A 22,852-nucleotide genomic window follows, 5' to 3' on the forward strand; every position below is an offset into this window, starting at 1 on the left:
AACATAAATAAAACTTATTTTAAGGATTCATTAGATATTATGCAAGAGAGACCAAAATCAGGAACAACAACTGAGATTTTTTTTTACTGTAACAAAATCTACAAATTGTGTAAATATATGAAATCTTAAACTCTTTAAAAAATAAATAAATCCCAGGTTTGAAGAAAATCTGATTTTTAGGATCTTGAAATCATAATACTCAGCATATATAGCTGAAAACTTTGATAGATTACTGTATCTGGGGGCGGAGCTTGGTGGTGAGACATACATCGACATGAAGGTTTAGAGTATTATTTCTCACACACACACACACACACACACACACACACACACACACACACACACACACACACACACACACACACGCAAACACACACAGACTGTGAGAGCGCTGTAGCCAGGCCTGTCTGGCCAACACATTGTAATTTATGAGCGTTCAGAGCTGTCACATTGAGATCTCAATTAAGCTCCCAGAACACCATACACCGCTGCTGCTGCTGCACACACACACACACACACACACACACACACAGAGTTTTGGCTCACAGACTCTGGCACACACTCTCAGATAACTCCTGCTGTAAATATTTGAGGCTGAAAACAAAGAGGAGTCAGGGATCCATTTAGCCAGTTTCAAAACATGACATTGTGATTAGAAGAGAGAGAGAGAGAGAGAGAGAGAGAGAGACATTGAATAGAGGACTGGCACACAGACGCTATAAACCATCCAGATTTAAAGATGAATGCCAGAAGAAGAGAAAAAAATGAGTGAGGAGAGGAGGAGAAGAGAACAAAGAGTGAGGCTCAGAGCGAAGAACTGATCAGAAACTTTGAGAATGAAGAAATAACAGTAAAAAAGGTTGAGGGGAGAGAGAGGGAGAGAGAGAGAGAGAGAAAAAGCAGAACTGAACTACCGTTTAAAATGTAATGCGATGAAAACCATATGATCACTGAACATCTGCACGCGCACACACACACACACACACACACATTCAATACAGTAGTAAAATATCATAAAACCATGACCATAATGCAAAGTTACTGACACAGATAGTGTCTTTGTGTGTGCTTGATTATATGACTGTGTTAAATGATGTGCGTTTACATAAAAAACTATGAGAATCTGCAGCAAAACATACACATGAAGGGCATAAAAAATGAAGGCATCATTAAATAGTGAAGCTCTTTATAAGGCCAGTGCGTATGCGTGTTTATGTTTGTGTGTGTCTGTTTCAAATACCGATCTGCCTCGTTGTCTGTTGCTGATAGCAGCATCCTATATATATCACGGAAAGAGACTGGTTTGAACTAACTATGAATATTAGAACTGCACGATTATGAGAAAAATCATAATCGTTGATGATTCCCTAAAAATTGTAATTGTGATTATTAATTATGATTATCACAATTTACACTGAATTATGTTTATACCATAGTTTGAAGCAACTGCATGCCATATTTTAACACGAACATAAACAAGCTGAAAACCAAAAAAACCTTGACTGCTTTTTTATTGTATTAAGCCTCAAATGACAATTATACATTAGTTTGGTTTATTCTTTAAATGAAAAAGCAAACAATAAAAAACAATGGAAACACCCAATAACATAACCTCTTGAAAGAAAACAAAACATCTTAAGCACATAATTGGACTTAACAGTTATAGTAATAGCGATTAGAAAATCGATTAATTGTGCAACCCTACTAAATATATATAATATACTAATTTAAACACACAGATTTCATCCAAACAAAAATACACGAATATAAAAAGATAGAATTGTATAATTACAAACAATACACACACACACACACACACACACACACACACACACACACTGGCTTAGCATTTGTCTCACTGGGTTTTAGTACAGACAGATGTGTATGTGTTAAGTGATGTTAAGTACTGAATGTGCGTGTCTGGTTGTGTTGAGTGATGCTGGGCAGCAGATCTCCTGTCCGCTCAGATGTCACACCACGTCATGCCTCTGACTGGCATTCTCCTAACGAGCTGTAATTAAGTGCTGAGATCCACTCACACAGCAGAGCGCTAACAAGCTTAATGAGGGCCTCAATTATCAAAGCCTTGAGCGACATGCCGACAGAAAATCACTCATTCCAACACACGCACGACGCGAGACAGCTTCATCTAATCAAAGAAAACAATTCATTTACTGCTTTTTTTATTAATAAACAAACACATGGCCAGGGTACACACAAGCATGCGATAATTCGCAGTTATGAATCATTCACATAAATTAAGCAGAATGAGTTTTATTATTTTTCTTCCTTGTGTCTGACTTGCAAATTCGAAGATTTAATTTGTGATTTTACACAACTTTATTCTGTCTTCACACACACGCACACACACACACACACAGTGTTCTTATGGTCAAGAGCCAGAGTCATAAATGCTGCATTTGTAAAGGGAGTGACTCACTCAGCTCTCTCTGTGTGTGTGAGTGTCTCCCTCAGGGCTGATGTTCCCGGGAACGCAGCGCGTTTGACGGGAATGGTAAGTCGGAATGAAGAGAGAGCTGGATGAAGCCCAACCACACTGGGAGTCCCAGCAGAAGAGTGTGTGCGAGTGTGTGTGCCAGGCTGGTGGTGTTATTCAGACACGAGGAAACCTCAAAGCTGAATGCTGCATAAAATGTAACCTATGAGTGACCTTATAAAACACACACAAATATAAACACATCCGCACTGGCCGTATAAAGAGCGTCACTATTTAATGCCTTCATTTTTTATGCCCTTTATGTGTGTGTTCTGCTGCAGATTCTCATAGTTTTACATTTAAATGCAAACATCCATAGTGTCAAAAGTCAACATGAAATAACACGGGCAACACACTGAACTTCTTTAATGTGACATATTTGCAGGTAAAACTAATTATTTAGCAGAATATTTAGGACTTGATTTTTGACGCAGGATTTGATTGGATTACAGGAGCTGTGCTAAGATTTCACTGGCTAATATTTTTCGTCTCCGCACACATAGCCTTTGTTGCATCAGATGAAAAAAAATAGTTTCACACCAAATACAAAGTTAATAAATATAGTTTGAAGAAAAATGGTGCATTATAACTTCATGTCAATTCATAGATGCATTACGGATGTCTGCATTAATTATAAAACGCTAAATAACAAATTATGAGATCATTTTGCTTGTCCATGCGTCTCATAACTAAATATGGTGCTGTGTGATGATGAGATTAAAAGATTAAAAAATAAAATTAGCAATTAAATAAAACTAATGACTACAATAATAATATTATTATTGTTATTATTAATTATGAATTTGGTGGTGTATGAAGAGCTTTATTTCTAATAATAATAAAATATATTTTATAGATATTATTATTGTATAGATTATTTTATAGATTTATGAAATAATTTATTATGTAATTCTATCTATAATATATATATATATAATCTAATTTATACAATGCCTTGTAATAATGAAGGTAATGATAGTTTTAATTAAATTAAGGGATGGAAAACGAATGGAAAATTAAAAGATACTAACAGACTTTGTATTGATAATTTTCCCCCAAAGTACACATTAGAAACATACTTACAAAAAGAACACTAACCTCTCAACCAAGTGCTGGTAATTGATGTGAATTAGATTAGTATCATTTCATAATTCAAAGCAAAAACAGTACGAAGTGACTTTAGCTTTGTGAAATTATGCTACATAACATATATCAGCAGCACAAAAACAGCAGACAAGCTGAATAAGAATGCAAATTCACTCTCTGACAGCAGGTGGCGCTTATGGAGCAGCAGTGATACAGCTTTTCCTTGGTTACTGCTGCAAACAAAGCAGCATAGCGCTTATTAATACTGTTTTAATGTGCATTATGCAGAGGTAGGATGAAAAGAAAATACAGTCTAAACTTTTCTAAAGGCAGTCAGTTCCCCTCAGAAATTTACATTTATATATATTTACAGTTAGAGCCGGTGTATTGCCTAGAACATCATCATTTCACACTCTGAAGTCACAAACATGCCATGGAGACGTTTCAAAAGCTCATAACACATCCTCATTTAAACCAAGTTCACATAACAGGTGCATCAGACTGAGCTCATTTCCTCTTTCTCACCATCCGGGAGCAATGAGGCCTGCACACAATCGCTTCTTCGGCCCTCTTCAGAGATAATGGGTGTGTGTGTGTGGATATATTGAGCTGTCAGTGGTAAATCCAGCATTAAGCCCATCTCCATGCGGAGACTTTAATGAACTCCCTCTGCTGTGCGCGGATCGTCTGAGAGGAGCGAGAATGTCTCCAGCACTAAATCTCTCTCCTCATGCGCTCTTTAACACCATCTGATTTATCTCTCGCGCCGCACTAACAAAAGAGACAGAACAAGAGACAAGAGGAGAAGAACGGGGGGCCGAGGGGCTCTTTGGATGCTTCGATTATTTATGAGAGGAGACGAAATAATGGGGAATCATCATTATCTCGGGATTCAAGAGAGGGTGTATTGAAAGTGTAAAGAGCGTGAATATGTGCGAGTTTGTCAAGAAGTGACGCTCCCCGCTACTGTACGCTGATCACAACGACCCAGTCATGACCCTGGTCTGTTGTCATGGAAGCAGGTTCAGACTGTGTGGCCCATTTCTGGGAGGGTTAAAGGTCAAAGGTCAAAGAGATGCTAAAGAGGCGCTGTTACACAGACAGTGAAATAATACAGACATATAGAGCATCCCTACCCACACTATAGTATTGTCTAACTTACTGCACAAATGTATTGCACATATAAAGACCTAGATATGACCTGCGAGATCACAAAGTCATAATTCTGTTGCTAGGAAAATAACATTAAATAACATTTAACTGACAAGGTTTTATAGCATTATTCAGGAATTCTACACACGTTTTTGTGAAGTCAAGTTAAACAGAGTTCATGACCTTTACACGACCCCGTATGAACCTGTTTTATTGTGAGAACATAAAAGAACATTGTGGTACAAATGCTCTCATTATAAAAACAGTTTACAGAAAACCTGACAAAGCAGTCATAGGGCTTTAGATGATTCAGAATATTAATCTGGCCAAACATGGGTCTTTTTTAAAATGATAATTTTATTACTTTTATTTTATTTTATTGTAATACTACTTTCTATATGGCAGCTTGAAGTGTTACAGTGTATTTTTAAAAATAATAATAATAATAATAATATTAAATTAATAAAATAAAATAAGTAACAAAGTGCTACGTTCAAAAATGTAAAAGTGTAAATAATAATATTATTAACCATTTTAAATATAGAACAACACTACAAATTAGAAGGGGGTATTATAATACCAATACTAATAATAGATTATACAATAAAACACTAGAAATTTAATTAAATAAACAAAAAAAAGTCTTATTACAACTAGTAAAGCTATTATATTTTCAGGGCCTAATGATTAAAAATAACTTTATCTGATCTGCTAAGGTATGCGTTACATGAAAAAAATTCCCTCAAAGTACAAATAAAGCTAATAAAAATAATACTACAGAATAAAGAAAGTCAGGTTTGGACCATTCAGCTGCTTTATGATGTTGGGCTTTATCCAGTTTCTGATTACTTTATGATTAGACTTTGAGACGTTGAGCACACACACACACACACACACTTTATCTGGTCCTGCTTTAACAGCGCAGTGCAGAGCTCTTAAAATTCAATCAAGAATCATTGGAGAGTGTATATGCATGTCCCAAGCGTGTGTGATTGCTTTAATGCGTGTGAAGAGAGAAAAACAATCATCAAATAAAAACAGAAAAACAACCACTTAATGCTTAACAGCCATTAGGGGCTTTGATTGGTGTGTGAATGTGTGTGCGCCTTCTCCCCGCATGTTTTCGCCTCAAAACTTATAATTTAATAAAAGTGTAGATTAATGGCTGAATTTGATGTGGCTGGTTCAGTGTTTAAAGTTTTCTCGATAAGAGCACATCAAACAGCCCATGTGTTTACGGCCCTAAAGCCTGATGCTGTTATCAGGGCTAGGCAGCTACACTCCTCCATTCTTACGTTCCTCGCTCGTTTTTTTCCCCCCAGCATCTGGGGTGTGCTGTGGGGGGCTTAGTACAGCAGGACCGAGAAAGAAAGAGATCTGGACCCCAGCCATTCCTGTGCTAATATTCACCTAAATATCACAACTTTTGTAAGAAACTCATAAGTGGCAGAACGCCAACCTGCTTCTGTGGTCAACTTTTCACAGCACTTCCTTTCTTTCGCTGCACTTATCCTGTCAACTAAAAGGCAAATAGGTGGAATAGGCAAACTACGTATGCCTATTCCGTACTCATTTTCTACTTATTTTGCAAAAAGTATCATTTTATTCAAGTAAATTTGCAATTGTTGAAATTTGGTGGCCTATAGCCAATATAATGTGGATACAAGGTTTAATATAAATATATATATAAAATACACTTCAATACAGAATATAATTCTGCTGAATTAATGAATAAATAATTATAAAAAACTAATATTTTTACTTATTAAATAAAACATCAATTATTAATTGTATTAATTAAAATGCTAAAAATTATTATATTACATTACATAATAAATTATATCATATTATATCATATCATGTGATATTATATTATATTATATTATAGTTCAAGCAAACTAAGTTCTTAATGCAACCTGTGAGTTAAAACTTAATAATAATGTTAATAAGAATAATTAATATTATTAATAACAATAATAATAGTTATAAATATAATTGTTAGCAGTATTTTACTTTAAAAAATAAATAAAAACAAATATTTTACTTGACTTAAAGGCATCAACAGAACTTTGTAACCGACAAAAGTAGTGAGATAAAAAATTGGCTCAGAATTTCAGCAACTGATTTCAATATAAACAGGGCACTCTTGTTGGTAGCCTAAAGAATGACTATTTTTACCAAAGTATTAATTAAACACTCAAGTGGTTGGCATGACTTTGTAAATGAGAGACGTTTCCATTCTAGCTGTCCGTATTTCTGATGCAGCTTTTGTGGTTTAGGAGCATTAAAGCTGTTTTATGGAACAAGAACAGCATGAGCCACAATGTCATTGTTGGCTATATGCAAGATGTTGAGGTCAGATGCATTTAAATGTAGTCATCTTGGTTTCTGCCTTTTAAAACTCAATTCCTTGTTCCATACTACATCATTTTTTACCTCTCGAGTTGAATTCATCACCTTAGTTGACTTTGCGGAAATGAAGCAGAACGTTGAGGGAAGACGTTGGAGAAATCCAACCAAGTGGCTTCTCTCACCGCGGCATCTGGAGCCCGTCTGGCTCTATTATTACCTGTAACTGTTATTTTATCACCTTTAAAATATTCTAGTCCTCGAAAAATATCCCTAGCCGATGACATACGTTATAACTTTGCCGGGCAGCTTTTGACGAATGCAGCAGAAAGACACTGGGTCATTCATAGTGACAAGTGAAGTGTTGTGAACATAAGCAGGAGGAGGAAAGAGTTTTATTTCAATTAGTTTTGGTAAATGGAGGTCTAGAGTGAAGCAGCTGAAAAAACTTGGGTCTGGAAATACTACACGTCTGTGCGTGTGCAAGACAGTCAGAGAGAGAAAGGCTCAGTCCTATTTCACATAAAGGCTTTTAACGTCTTTAAAGCCCAGGTAAGGCCCGTTTCAGACTAGATTAAGTAACACTTCAAAATGAAAAGGGGTTAGAAGGCACTGCTCCAGAACAGAATAACTGCAAAAAAAAATACAGTGTGAAACGATAATGTGCTGCAATGGTGTTGAACAACCAATCATCAACCGCTTCATTAATTATTCATGAGCTACGTACAATCGTGGAGATTCAAACAGGTTGTGCGCTTGTCGTGTGTCAAACTGGTTCAATCAATGTTTTAAGTGAAAAAATATGCAAATAATAACTTTAACCTGCAATATGCTAGTTTACAATGTGAAAACCCAAACTTTTACTAAACTAAGAATCATCAATAACACAACCATGATCAGTATAAAAAATGAAGGAATAACAGTAGTGCGAAAAGACCAATGCTACATACTTTAATGGTGTAGGAAATACTGACTTTTGAGTATGCATTAAAACTCCACTCTATAGTAATGGGACACACCATGTCCAAAAAAACTTTAGTTTAAGTGCCTTTTGTCTCAAATTGTTTGCATTTGCATGTAAGCATTAGCCAAATTCATTACGTTTAAATGCATTAATACTTAACTTTCAGGTTCATACATTTAAAAACTGCTGTGGCAGCTTTGGCTTTACTCTCCTTGCCATTTTTCTTCAGCTGAAAAAGTCAATAGAGAACTGTCACAAACATCTCTCCATAGAGCAAGGAATTGTGGGAAATATTCGGTTAAAAATGCATGTAAAAAAATGCTCACCGTACGCATATCACATTATATTTTGAACACATGTATATACTATTATTTAGGATGATAGTAAAATGGGTTGAAGCCAGAAAAGGACTAATTTGAAACATCTAACGTATAATATGGGTAGCCCAGAGTGTGTATCAATGCTCAACACACTTTGGTTTCAGATAGCCTAGTGTGTGTGTTGTGATGTATCTTCAGTAACTGACAGCCACTCGGAGCCGTCAGCCTTTTCCTCCTATTTTATTAGCCTAATTAAAAGCCCAGCATTTGTCTCGGTGACGACTGGCGGGCCGATGGAGGTGTTATTTACCGAGCAGGCATCCATGGTGATCCCGTTACGGTAACGACCGGGCTTCGCTGATTGTTTCCCTGACAAAAGAATGCATCATCATCATCTCATCCACATACACAGTGAGAAACGGATGGCCCCATTGAGTATAACACCCAGTGTAGCCTTACTGAGAGCACTGCACATAAATAAGAGTGACACGGCTGGATCGGACCCGTATCTGTGTGTGTGTGTGTGTGTTGATGGATAGCGAGTGTGATTCAGTGTAAATAGCCATAATGCCTTATCTCCTTCTCAACTACAGCTCTTTTATTTACGATCACCAAAGGCCACCAGTCACAGACACACATACACACACACACACACACGCAGACTCACATTTCATGCAAGCAAACTTCTCTTACAAAAGTACTGTGGGGGTATTATAGTATATGCACAGTATCAGACTGCAAAATCATGGTACTTTGGTATATACCACAGCCCAAAAAAATGATATTAGAAAGAAAATGACTGTAACAAGGTAATTACACAAAACTCCAAAACTCCATGCCATGGTATTACCACAATGAAACATGTTGTTTTGACACATGATCAATATGATACATGATCAAAGCGTGGTATTATCAAAGTACATTTACAAAAAACATTCTAACACCAATTTAAAAATAAAAAAACACAAATGGCACACACAATGGTATCATAACAGTACATATGGTAAATAATATTACCATGATGCCATCTCCTGAAAACAGTGTTACCACAGCAAATGTAAAAAACCCCCCAAAAAACCCAATCAAAAAACAGAAAATTACCATAATACATATCCAAAAGTCATAGGATAAAGGTAAAATGCAAAAAGATGTGGCAATGTACATGTCCAAAAAGCATGGTATGAACATGGTACATCTGCAAAAAACATGGTAGTACCATGGTACATGGTTAAAGCATTATTTTACCAAAAACACAATGTTATGATAGCACACACACAAAAGCATAGTAAGATTATCTTAACATGGTCATACCATAGTGCACTGTCCAAAAAAAAAGTGTTAGAATTGCAAATAAAAATGGTATTACTATAATATTTTGTCCACAAAACAAAGTATTGCAGTGGCAGATGTCCACAAAGCATAGTGTTGTTACTGTATTACATTAGTGAATTTAATATTAACGCATTGGCAATAGTATGGTAAATAATGGTACACTGTCCTCCCTTTAGAAAGGGAATTGTCCAAATAAAAATGAGATGGTGTTTCTATAATATGCATCCGCAAAAAACATGGTATCATCATTGTAAAAGTGCAATAATAGAGTATAACTGCAAAAAAACAGTGCATGCCCAAATAGCATAATTTTACCATAGTACAGGCAAAGAGAACGAGAGAACACTATGATAAAATTACAAATAATAATACGGTGTATTGTGTCCCAAATGATCTTTTTTCCTTTTGAATACACGAAAACACACTCCACGGGGATACGCATCTTGTGTTTATGTGTGTGTGTCCACGCACCTGATGGGGCAATGGGCTCATCACCCGCCGGACCTTACTCCACCCCTGCCCGCCCCCCCCTTTAATGATGGACCATCCGTTACCGTGCCGACGGGGAGAGTGACAGGCCTATTTGCGGGGCCGGCGGGCTGCTCGTGACTGATTGGACAGCAGATCGTCAGGGGCGATGGCCATGTGACAGCACACATTTCCATTTGGGTGAAAAATCAGGCTAATGTGGCTAACTCTAGGTGAGCGAGAGAGAGAGAGAGAGATGAGCGAGGGCGAGCCAGACCCGGGGAGACTGCAAAATAACAGCGCAGACTCAAACGCATATTTATCATAAAAGCTAAACACCGAGGCTAATGCAGAATCAACAGCAGCACAATGAAAACCTTCATCCTCGCCTCTACCAGCCTAGTCTGGGGAGGACAGTTGAAGCCAGAGAGAGAGAGAGAGAGGGAAGAGAAAGGCTGAGGCAGTGAGGAAAGGCCTTGTTTTCAGAGCAAACCTCCTGAATTTGTGTGAGAACCACACAGGAATGTTTTCCTCTTGCGGCTGGTTGACACTCATGGCACACACACTTGCAGTGGAGGGTGGACACGGCACGTCCAGATTTACGGAGGTGTCAGGGATTTCTCGTCTGTACCTCTCTAGGGTCACATCTCGCTCTCTCCTCCGCTCGCTTTCCCTCGTTCGTATCCCTTTTCTTTCAGATCTATATTGAAAAAGAAAACAGGCCCGTCTCTCCTTCTGTCTGACAACGTAGCGGAAAAAGAAAAACAGACAGCGAGAAGGAGGGAGAGATGAGTGAAAACATAGGGATGGAGAGCTCCTCCGGTGTGGACGCTGTTGTTGAGGGAGGTTCACCTCCGTGTCAGGGCTTTTGACCACAACGCCAGATAATTCACAATCAGTTCAGTTCCAGCGATACCTGACCGTCAGGCGTCGGTTCAACTCAATGGAGGATTTAATTGTTGCGTGGAAAATGTTCCTGAAACTTCCACAGCCTTTAAAAGTACGGCAATGAGAGGGAATTACTTGGCTACAATAAAAAAAAGTATTAAAAGAGGTGTGTTCTACACGTCTGTATTTTATTTTCATCCCTAAAGTCCACTTTCAATGTTAGTGAAGGTTTCTTGCATCAGAAAGTAATCATTTTGTTTTTTTTCGTGACCGTTTTAAACCCTCTATCTGTAGCTGTTTTTGCTACCGTACCTTTAAGACTTCTAGTCGTAAATGACCCTGTAACAACTAAATAACATCCATCATATCTTACACTGCAGTTGCATTTAGTTTGCATAAACGTGATGCAAACACTAATAAAATTTATAGAATTTTACCACTTTTTAATGTGTTTATAAGAAAAATATTAGAGGTGTCAAATGATTAATCTTGATTAATCACATCCAAAATAAAGGTTTGTTTACATACTATATGTATGTGTACTGTGTTTATTATGTGTATATTAACACACACATACAGTATATACTTTGAAGATATTTACATGTACAAAAAATTATATATATTATATTTAATATTTAATATATAAACATAGCAAATATGTTTTATATTATGCAAAGAAAAAGTTTTATTTTGGATGCAATTAATGATGATAAATTATTTGACAGTACAAAAAATTTATTGTATACAGTTTATATCTAAATGAACAATAAAATTAATTTATACTATATACACAAGTAAATAATAAGTAAATAAATAAAGTAAATATATATATAATATATATATATTGCAAGTACTTTATAAAAGTACTTTGACATACTAGTACATTTTCCTATTCTAAGTCCCATTTTCCATTAAAAAAAACGTCTGTTTTCCCAGTGTTAAAAGTGAAAGAAAGCTGTCCGATTGAACTTTCCTCAGTTCTAGTCCTTTCTGTTCTCGTTCTAAAGCGGTCTGGTGCTTGTTTTGTGTGTTTTAATTGGATGACTGATGTGTGTGTCGTTCTGGGGGTTCGCAGACGTGGAGGGGGGCCACCTGGAAGAGCTGCCGGTGTCAGGAGAGTGCAAAGAGTGGCCAATGAGCACAATCTCTCTCTCCACTTTTGGCTCAAACTTTTTCAGAGAGGCAGGCAGCGCGGTTGGCCCTGGCAAACTGTCCCGAGACCTCCTAAACCTTCTTCTCCAAATAAAATCCCCCACAAAGGGGTTTTTGTCCCCTGCAGGCAGCGGTAGCGTTTCAGGAAGTGGGCGCGCTCCATAGCTGATGATTTATGGCTGGGTGTCCTGGGTGGCAGTTGGCCGGACTCCCGCTGTCAATCAAACCAGGCTCAGGAGCGACGGCCAATGGCGCGGCTTCCCCCCGTCGCTCTAAAGAGGTTACAATGGCTGTCATAAAGAAAAGTAAGAGAAGGAAAGAAGGGAGCCGCCACGAGGAGAAAAAGAGAGTCCGGACAATCCGAAGACGAGGGAAGATGGATGTGTTCTCGCTCCATTTAAGAAAAAACCCTGGAAGTCGCCCTCTCTCTCTCTCACACACACAAAAACATCTCACTCTCTCTTTCTTTCTCCCCGTCTCTCTAGGGGGTTTGTTTTGAAGGTTGTGGATGGCAGGATGTCAGGGTTATAATCTGCCGGGGTAACCGATGGAGAGGCCGTTCCTGTGGTTTGCCTGAGATGGTAACTCGTCTTGACCAGCCACAACAATTAGAGCAGATCTCTGTCCTAACATTACTGACACACGGACCAGGAAAAATCCTGCCTGATGGATCAGGGGTGACATGGTCAACCAAAAGGACTGGCGAGGGTTTGTGTGTGTGTGTGCGCGCGCGTGTGTTAACCCGTTATCCGAGGGGATGGCCAGCGACAAAGTCCTACTCTGACTACCTGCTGCCACCCGGAAAATCTGATTACTCCCTCACTCTTTACTTCTTAACTAATTCTTAGTCCGGTTTCCTCTCTGTCAGTCTGCCTCTTCCATGTTTCCTTCATCTTTCTTTCTTGATTTATTTTCCCTTGCTTTCCACTAAGTCTTTATGTTTTTATTCAGATTTAGTTTTAAGCCAAAAAATGCAATTATGTCCCATTTAATTTTTGTTTCAGATGAATAATTTTTTTTTTTGTGGAACAATGAAAGACAATAATTAGAAATCTTGAATTGTTATAGTCAGTATTTTTCAAACAATTTTATCAAATGGAGATAAATTTAAATTCATTCAATACTCTAACTCTATTAAGTGGTCAGTGCATTCAATTTCAAATTTGACATTATTAACTAAGTTAACATTTGATTTCAGAAAAGACATAATTCAAATTCATTGTAATTTCATGAAAAAATTGCCAAAATATAATTTCCTTTTGTTTTCAAGAAAGTTCTATAGGTTTTGGAACAACATGAAGGTGCTATGAAGAAACCTTTCCTTTAATTTCTTGTTTTGGTCCTGGCAAACTTTCATTTTTGCTCACTTTCTGCCCCTCCACCCTCAGGTTTAAGTAACTCTATCTGTTTTGCTGAGCTCTATTCTTAGTTGAGGAGGTAAGCATGTGTGTGTCTGTGTGTGTGTGTGTGTGTCTTAAGGTTGAGTGGCATGTATGAACTGTCTACCCCACACAGAAGTTTAGAGTCAGCTAACGTGAAACACATGATAATACAGCTTGTGTCAGCTCCAATCACACTCTCCACACACACACACACACACACACACACACACACACACACACACACACACACACGCACACACAGAGACAGCTCTTTAGCAGCAAACACAACTCCCTTGATACACACAATTAAACACACACTTTCCTCTCATTCAGGTGCTTTATAAACAGTATCAGTCTGCACGAGAAATGAAAAGAATGAGAAGAGAGAGAGTCCTGAGAAAACTGTTTAAAACAGAATAATATTAAAACAACAGAGTGCAAACCAAACCAGAGATCTGTACAGAGCCAAAGAAAGCCAATCCACGTGTGTGTGGTTTCTGAACTGGTTTAAACAGGTAAAGGACAGACAGGAGGAAAAAACAGATTGATAAAACTATAGATCTGAATTATTTTAACAACTCCTCCAGTCTTCAGGGTCACATAATCCATAGAAATCATTCTAATATGCTGACAGATTTGGTGCTAAAGAAGCATTTCTCGTCATTTTTTTTCAGTGGAATATATGTTCTCCATTAGAAAAATTAGTTAATAAAGGGTCAAAATAATGCTTTATTTTACCAATAAAGTCTCCTTATATAACATTTATTATATGATATATATCACTTACAATATATTGTATGAAAAACTGGCGAGAAAGGCATAAAATGAGAGAGTGAGAAAGAAACCGAACGGAGAGTGTGGGCTCAAACTGAGTGTGGGCCGATACAATCCACCAAACATCAAGAATGTTTGAAATAAAATCTTGTTTCTCAACATTAACGGCACTTTTCTCCATCAGCTTTCATCTACAGTTACGAACATGACGCTGAGAGGCATGAGTCCTTTCCAACGCAACCCTGCAGACCAAAACACGCTGTCAAGACATCTCAAACATGTCTGTTAAAAAACTGAACCGCTTCCAGGTCACTGGTACACATCTGCTTATATTTTACCTATTTTTGTAAATTAGGAAATTACCCCAGAAATGACTGGTCATCACGTTTTACATTTAACCCTGACGCAATCGTCGGGCGGAGTGATTGACAGCTTGACAATGTGATGTATACAGTGTTCCAATGAAAACGTCTGGAAGGCTGCGTTAAAGTTCGTTTACTTCGGGTGGTTTGATACGTGTGTTCCTGTTGATGGGAAAATAATTACGGGAAAGGAAATCCTGAGTACAACTGCGTTTCAATGAAAACAGAGTGCGAAATATAGCAAAACAAATTCAGGATAAACATGTTTTTAGCCACTATGTGGTCAAAACGGGGCGCTCAGGTTTTAACAGAGGATAAAAACAACTAAATTCGATTTCCTCAAGGAAAGTTTGCTGATGTCAATATAGCAAAAGTGTACTGATCCACAACAAAATACACTTGCCCGTGTTTCCCACATTTGTAATGGAAACCTTACGAAGAGATGTGTGAGTGTGTGAGTTTATTAAACTGTCTTTTGGAGAGTCCGGAGCAGGGCGCCATTCACGTTTTGTGTTTAGTAAGTGAGTGAGAGAGAGAGAGACAGGAAAAGGTTGGTTCATTTTAATGAAACCCCACCTTCTCCTCCCCACAGAGCTTTTGACCAGGTACACCCCCCACACCCAAACACACACCCCCATTCTTACACATCTAATGAGGTCACGACCTTCAGAGACACCCCCCTCACCTGGCATTGTGACACACACACACCTTACCCTGCTAAAAGAAGGGCCTTTGTCCAACCATCATTTGTATACCAACTCTACAAGCATTTAACCCCCTTCCCCACCCCGCTGAGAAACACAAAAAGAGAGCGAGAAGCAAAAATTGTAGTCTGATTTTCGTAATCCTCCTTTTTTCCTTTATCCAACCAAAAAAAGCATCCAAAAAACACATGTATGAGCTACAAGAAAGTGTGTGTGTATATAAATATATATACTGTGTTGGTCATTGCCGTGGCAACACAAATGTTTACATTTGATATGAGGTGTAAATAAAGAAAGATGGAAGATGATCTGAAATTTCTTGAGCTTTTACTACTACTACTACTAAGTAATAATATATTATACATTACATTATATGTTATATTTTTAAACTATAGATATAATTTGCAACATTTTTCACTGAGATGTGATTAATAGATGTAAATACACTAGAGCAGTCTTTGAATCCACAGATATATGTTACAGAGCAACAGGAATGAGGAATGAGCAGATCCATAAGCAAGCTTTTATTGTAAAACATGGTGATAACACAGGCAGGGTCGAATAACAGCAAATAGGTATGGCACAGATGAGACACAAGAGTATTCCTAGGGCATGCATGGGTCTTCGATTGGCAAACAATATCCAGAAGGATTGACAAGAGGGTTAATCCATTAACATGAGAAATGAATCCAAACAGGGAGCAGAAAGAGTCCAAAACAGCAAGACAAGGGTAAATCCGAAACACACAGGCAAATAATCAAAAACAGATTATCCAGGAAAGGAACTAAACTAGATTTAGAAGTGAAAGCAAACTAGATTTAGAAGTGCTAGACATGGAACAGAGAAAGAAACTGTTATTTAAGGTGTGTAAGTTTGATTGAATGCAGGTGAGCGTGTGATAGGTGCAGTCAGATTTGTGTGTGTTTCATCAATGCAATGGATGATGGGAATTGAAGTCCGGAGTGAAATAGAATGGTGGTGTGGCGCAATGTGGTCAATGTGGTGAGGAGTGACATCTGGTGGTGAGTGAATTGAAATTTGTAGACCAGATTCGTGACCATACACAAAAGCAAGGATGAGACTTTTTAAAATTTATTTTATGTGATTTTTCCCATTTTATTGTGTAAGAATAATGTAGAGGAGTCGGGCACCAAAGTTGGGATCGGGAAAGGTCCTGGAGTTAGGATTTGAACTCGGGACACCTTTAAAGCAAAGGCACTTCAAGCAAGGCTATCAGCGACTTATAGATGTAAATCATGCAATGTATTAGTCAATCTGTTTAATTTACTTGTGAAATGCCAGTTTTAAGTCCACCGAGGAGAGCAAACTTAATCTTAAAAGTAAAAAAAACTGTCGGACGTGCATTAAAGATTAGGTGATGTGGGGTTTAATTACACATCAGGATAATCAGGGTGTTAGGAAATAATCGCTATAATAGTTTTCCATACACATGGCCTTGTTTAGGTCAGCAATCAGAGCGGAGAAAATTATTACTCTTTGTTGAAAGATTACAAACTCTAACACTTCCTTTTGTATTTAGCCTAGCATAAACTGATGATTTGTGCACAGTAAGTAAATAAAGTGCATGTTGATTTCATGTTGTCTTGAGCGGCAGTGAAACTGTGCCAGTATTGTGTACTGTAGTCCGATCGAATCCCAATACAGGAAGCCTCTTTCTCTTTCTTTCTCTCTATCCTCCTGAGAACGAGTGGGTGAAGGAGTGGAAACCTTCTCAATGCTTTAAAACATAATGCTTCATAAAAACACATGAGATGAGTTTTAGAAGTCTTTCTGAATGGCTTGTGTGTGTGAGGTCAGTTTCCCTGAGACAGGGATTAAACTTCCTTTCGGGCCCTGAAAAAGAGAGGAGGAATATATATCGGAAGGGAAGAATGAGGGAAGACAAGGAGCGGATAAATATTTCTGAGGAAGAATGACAGATCGAGCATTCGGGAGCAGGAGAGTGACAGACAGAAGGGACAGAGAGAGAGAAAGAGAAGGTTCCAGCACAAAAGAGACAGACAGAAAGAGAGAGAGAAGTTGGAGAGAAGGATAGCGGGATGAAAAGACAGACGAGTGTGGGGACAGGCATGCTGAGGAGGCCTAATCCCTCACCCCTATTCACACACACTCTTAATCTCCAGCCACGTACACACACACACACACGGGGCTAATCTCCTACGTCCCCTCCATCTATGTGCCTGCACTCAAAAGGTGCACAAAAGCTATTGGAAGCCTCCCTCGCTGCTACACACACACACACACACACACACACAAGCACTTATATGTATACACACAAACACAGCATAAGCTTACACACCTTTGAGGGGTCAACACACACACACAAACACTGACCTGACCAAGACAATCAGGACACTTCCAAACATAAACGCAAAATGGCTTTTTGTGCAATGTGTGTGTTGGTGAGGCAGGTGCTTGTTTTATTTGCTAAAGTCATCTCAACTCGTAACTCAACAGCTTTCATTACTCTCTCTCACACACACACACACACACACACACACACACACACACACACACACACAACAAGTAAAGGTCTGAATTTATGATGGTGGTTCAGAGAGCTTCTGACCTCTTCAGTGACAAACCTTCCTCATAGCCAGTTATGGACCTACGAACACACACATACACACACTGCACTGAAAATGCACAAACACAAAAACTGTGTGAACTTAGGCGCACGCATATCAACAGACAAAACAATCACTCATATCAACACAATCACACCAACAAACATTTGTGCATGATCATGCAGAATTCTGCACAAAATAACTTTTGCACAATCATACAAAGACTTGTGCACAATTACACGAGCGAAGAGATTAACAAACATCTGTGCGCTTCCACACAAACACTTGCGCACAAACTAATCAAGCACCAGTCAATAATATAATGAATGAACGCAAACAACATAAAGCAAAGCAAGCACAAACATCACACAAAAATATGCATCATGCAAACAAATCCTCTGCACATTCACTCAATCAAGCATCTCTACACAATCATAAACACTTTTGTACAATCACGCAAGCAAAGATCTTTGCACAATCACGATAAATCACCTGTACACCATCGAAAAAAAACACTTGTGCACAACCACGCAAACTAATAAACACCTATACAGAATCACACAAAACAACAACAAAAAAGAAACAATCACACAAACTATCAAACACTTATCACACAAAGCAACAGTCAAACACCTGAACACATTCTTAAACACACACAACAATCACACTAAATCTACTACTAAATCACACCAGAACATAATCACACAAGCAAAAACTTACACAAATCACACAGAAGCACAACACACAATCAGACTTATACAGACTCTTACAAAAATTACAGCACTTGTGATTTGAATGTTTCTTCCCTCACACAAACACACACACACACACACAAACACACTTCATCAAAGCCTCCAGATGGGTTCGGTCTTTATCGTACCCCAGCTGGTGACATCACTCTTCCGCATGGCAGAACTGATGATGAAAGCAAACAGATCTATCTTAACTCGCATTTACCAAATCAATTTTATTTTTACAGTCCCTTGCATATTGGCATATTGACGGCTTCTCACGCGGCGGGTCGGAGGGAGGGGGTGCAGCGGAGAACGAGAGAGAAAGGCAGGGAGATATGCCTAATGCCATTTACCATATTTAATGTGTCCATGTCATCATTGAATATCCCCTCTGAATAATGCGCCACTTCATCATAAATTCTTTACAACTTATTTACTTAATGGAGAGAGTTATGGGCCGCTGTCAGCCAGCTAATTAAACATAGTGATACAGCACTGCCGCGCCACGCTGTCATCCGTCCCCCATCTCTCTTTCTGTGGCTTCTCAGTTTCTTAAATACATATTATTCAAGCGTGCAATAAATTACAGATGGATTAAAATTCATGAAACCTTTTTTTCTCTTCTTCGTTTCCTTCCATAGAGAATGAACAAGAAAGAAAGACAGCAAGCAAAAGAGAGAGCGCTTGCTCAAGAGACTGTAAATCCACCATTGGGAGACAGCTGCCTTTTCAATCATATTAAAACCTAATGTTTGCACATGTAAGATTTCTGCCATGCTGAGAGGGGAAAAGACAACTTAGGAAGCGAATAAAGGTGGAAGATTAAAATGCGAGTTTAACTGTTGTGTTTTCCAACAAGAAACGTCACAAGAACAAATTCAAACCTTTCAACAGCATTTAGACAAAGTTAACCATAATTACATATGCCAACCAAACTTAAACCATAATACCACGTCCTGACAAAAACATCTCTAAAAAACAGCCTGGAACTGGTTATTAACATTTATATCATCGCCATAAAAACAGAACCAAAATCTGACCGGAGCAGACCAGAATTAATCATAAATAAACATATCATAAAAGCTGATCGTATATAATTCAAAAGGTACTAAAGTGTGTGCAAGGCATTCTGATTTAACAGTGCTCAAACTATTGCATAGAACTACAAGGTGTGTTTATATCCATTACTTGTGATATCACAAACCAACACTTTGATACTAAACATTCAATCTTCAGTAAGAGAGTTGGAGATTCTCTATCAGAGCAAGACGAGTCTATTTAAACTTTCAATTAGCCTGATACCCCTTCTGCGACCTCTCTGGCCCATTGAAATTAGCCTAGAATGATCCTGACCAAGACAACACTCGACCTTTGGCCTTGTCCTGTGACCCTGTTTCGACTGGGAGAGTAGAGCGACAGATATCTGATAGACATAGCCGTCACGAGGAGGGGCGGCTCAGAGCAACGGTCTTTAACCTGGCTAAAAGCAGGATTTATGAGTCTCAGGCTTTAATTGAGTTTGGAAAGGCTAACTCCTCCCACTATACTGACATCACAGCGGGAGAACTGACCACTCTAATCTGTCAGTGAGGTCATAGCGTCAAAAAAAGACTAAAGCAAAACATACAAACAACTGTGAGACTGCAGTAAACAGGTCACGGTTGTATTTTGTGCTAAATCTGCAGAACTAGCTTCTGTTTCAATTCATGATTTTGAATTTCAGTTGAACTGGCAATTTGAACCAAAATCAATCTAACTATCTTGGGGCTAAACCTTTTAACCAGGCTTTTAAACATTTGTACAAAACGTGCACTTAAAATTTACTTTTCTTGGTAATAAAATCTACTTGTACTCAAATTCAAGGGGCAATATTGGCTCCCGTTAACCAGCACAATTCAAATTCAGGAACTGAGCTGCAATTTAAAAGCCATTCTCAAATTACTCCAGAATGGCGTACAACTCTGCTTTGGTGCGATGAATAAGTCTTCTGTACATATTTTGAGATTTAAGTGGCATTAAAAAGACCTTCAAGGACATTTATATTATGTAATTGGCATAACATTGACCAATAGCCTGTCTAGTAATTGTGACTAATGGGATTATGGCAACTGCTAACTGGGGTTAGTGTGAGATCACAGAGCTGAGTAGAGGTGCTTCACCATAAAACATGAAGGCCAGGGTTAATCACGTCTGCCTCGCTGCTGATGACAGTGAAACCTTAACAGCGGCCCATGAGCCCATGTTATCTCCTGTTCTTTGTCTCCAACCGTGTGGGGATTACCTTATCTTGACAAGGCTGTTATCATACTGTAAGAGAACACATCTCAAATTCATCGTTTGATCCTACCTCCCATGCCTGGGTGGCATTTTCTGGGCTGTGTCTTGACGTTTCCTCATAGGGTCCGAGACGTTCTCCCACTTCCAGTCTCCTCCGGCTCCAGACGCCCAGGGTTCCTCTGGTAAGGGCCGACTCGCGGACCTCAAAGTCTAGAGGCACTGATTCGACCTCATCCCCGGCCAGGTACACTGAAGTGTGGAATGAGGGGTGGAAGGGGGACGGGTCGACTGGGGAGACCAGATCACCTGATAGACCAGGGGATGGAAGGTCATTTGGAGCGACCAGTGGGACTGGATCTGCATCAGACACTCCGCCAACTTCTTCCAGATCATCAGAGGCGAAAAGAGAAAAGTCCTCTCCATCTCCTAATCAAGAAAAAGACAGAAACATTTAACTTCATGAGAATTTAGTAGCTATGTAATGGCACTAACCACTTCTAATGGCTCCAATCATAATATCAAACTGATGGATTTGATCAGCCCAATACAGTATTGACTCAACCTGAAAGACCTCACATTCATAAATCCCACTGGTCTTGTGTTTTCATATGCATATTAAAACAAATTTAAGTCTTACTGTACAACAATTGACAACTGAATCATGTTACAACAGTCAAGTTAAAAAGTATCTAAAATTATTTTTATGTTTGTAACAACTAAAAAACTGAAAGCGAATTTTGTTATTGATTAGTTGGGTCTGTGCAATGTGGGCAGAAAACTTCCATTCATGTCAATTATGGAAATTGTTGAGATACTTATTTTTAAAAATACCTATTCCCTGATTAAAATGCTCTGGAAAAGGTGTACATAGAACCCAAACTGTATGACAATGCTTGTCAGATGCAAATAATATCTATTTAGGAAGTAAAGAATATTTTTAGGTATTTTCTCATATATTGGAACCGGAGGTAAATGAAGAAATGTGAAAAATACTTGCAGAATATTTGAGCCTATGGCTGAAGCTAAAGTTAAACGTGAACCTGCACCACAAAACCAGTCATAAGGGTAATAATAAAAATTATACATATTAATAAGCTTACCATATATCTATGGTATGCTAGTACAGGACCGAATTTGGCAGAGATACAACTATTTGAAAATTTGGAATATAAAAGAAAAAGGTCACAAATATCTTTCAGACATAGCACCAGTACAGTTCTGGTGCTTTTTTTAAAAGTACTTCTTTTTATTTGTTTTTGATCCACACTTCCAGACCACAGCCAGCCCATATAGGTGACCTCTGAAGATACGAGTAAATATACATAGCGCCATAAAAAAATATTTGACCACTAGAGCAGTTAAATAAACACAGGGAAAGGGAAAGTGGTCTGTGTCTGTGATAACACTTAATACAGTGTGGATAAGAAGGTGTCTGGGGTGATAATCATCTTTGTGGCCTCGCCAGTTACGCCCTGTCATCCTCCTCTTGAGGCCCGCTTTGGATTGTTTGGATACAGGGGAGGTGGGAATCTCCAGCGGGAAGCGCTGACCGATCCTTGGACTCACTGAGCTGCCCCCAATACTTTTATGCTTCCTTTTCCCCGTTTTTTTTTTGTCAACCCCTGTGAAGAGGATTCAGTGTGAAAACAGCGGATACTGTATCTGCTTAGGTTAATTATGAGCTGAACATAGGGAGGATGTTGTCTGCTGACTTGTGACCTCTTTCTCAACTCGGAGAGGAAAACCAGCGCGTGGCTGATGAGGGAAGTCTTCACATTGTCTGTCCTTAAATACCATCCCTTCTGGGACTCAAGTATATGATA

General features: G+C 38.5%; 1 protein-coding gene across 14 annotated transcripts in view; it reads right to left on the minus strand.

Moving 5' to 3' along the window:
* mecom (MDS1 and EVI1 complex locus) overlaps positions 1-22,852 on the minus strand; it is a 138,168-nt gene that overhangs the window by 61,691 nt on the left and 53,625 nt on the right. For all 14 annotated transcript variants that reach the window (XM_043259370.1, XM_043259372.1, XM_043259364.1 and 11 more), the window contains exon 2: positions 21,100-21,455. In XM_043259370.1, the coding sequence (XP_043115305.1) occupies positions 21,100-21,455 (356 nt within the window). The remainder of the gene's footprint in view (positions 1-21,099; positions 21,456-22,852) is intronic.

Source organism: Puntigrus tetrazona, chromosome 15 (genome assembly GCF_018831695.1).
Source record: "Puntigrus tetrazona isolate hp1 chromosome 15, ASM1883169v1, whole genome shotgun sequence".
Classification (NCBI taxonomy): Eukaryota; Metazoa; Chordata; class Actinopteri; order Cypriniformes; family Cyprinidae; genus Puntigrus; species Puntigrus tetrazona.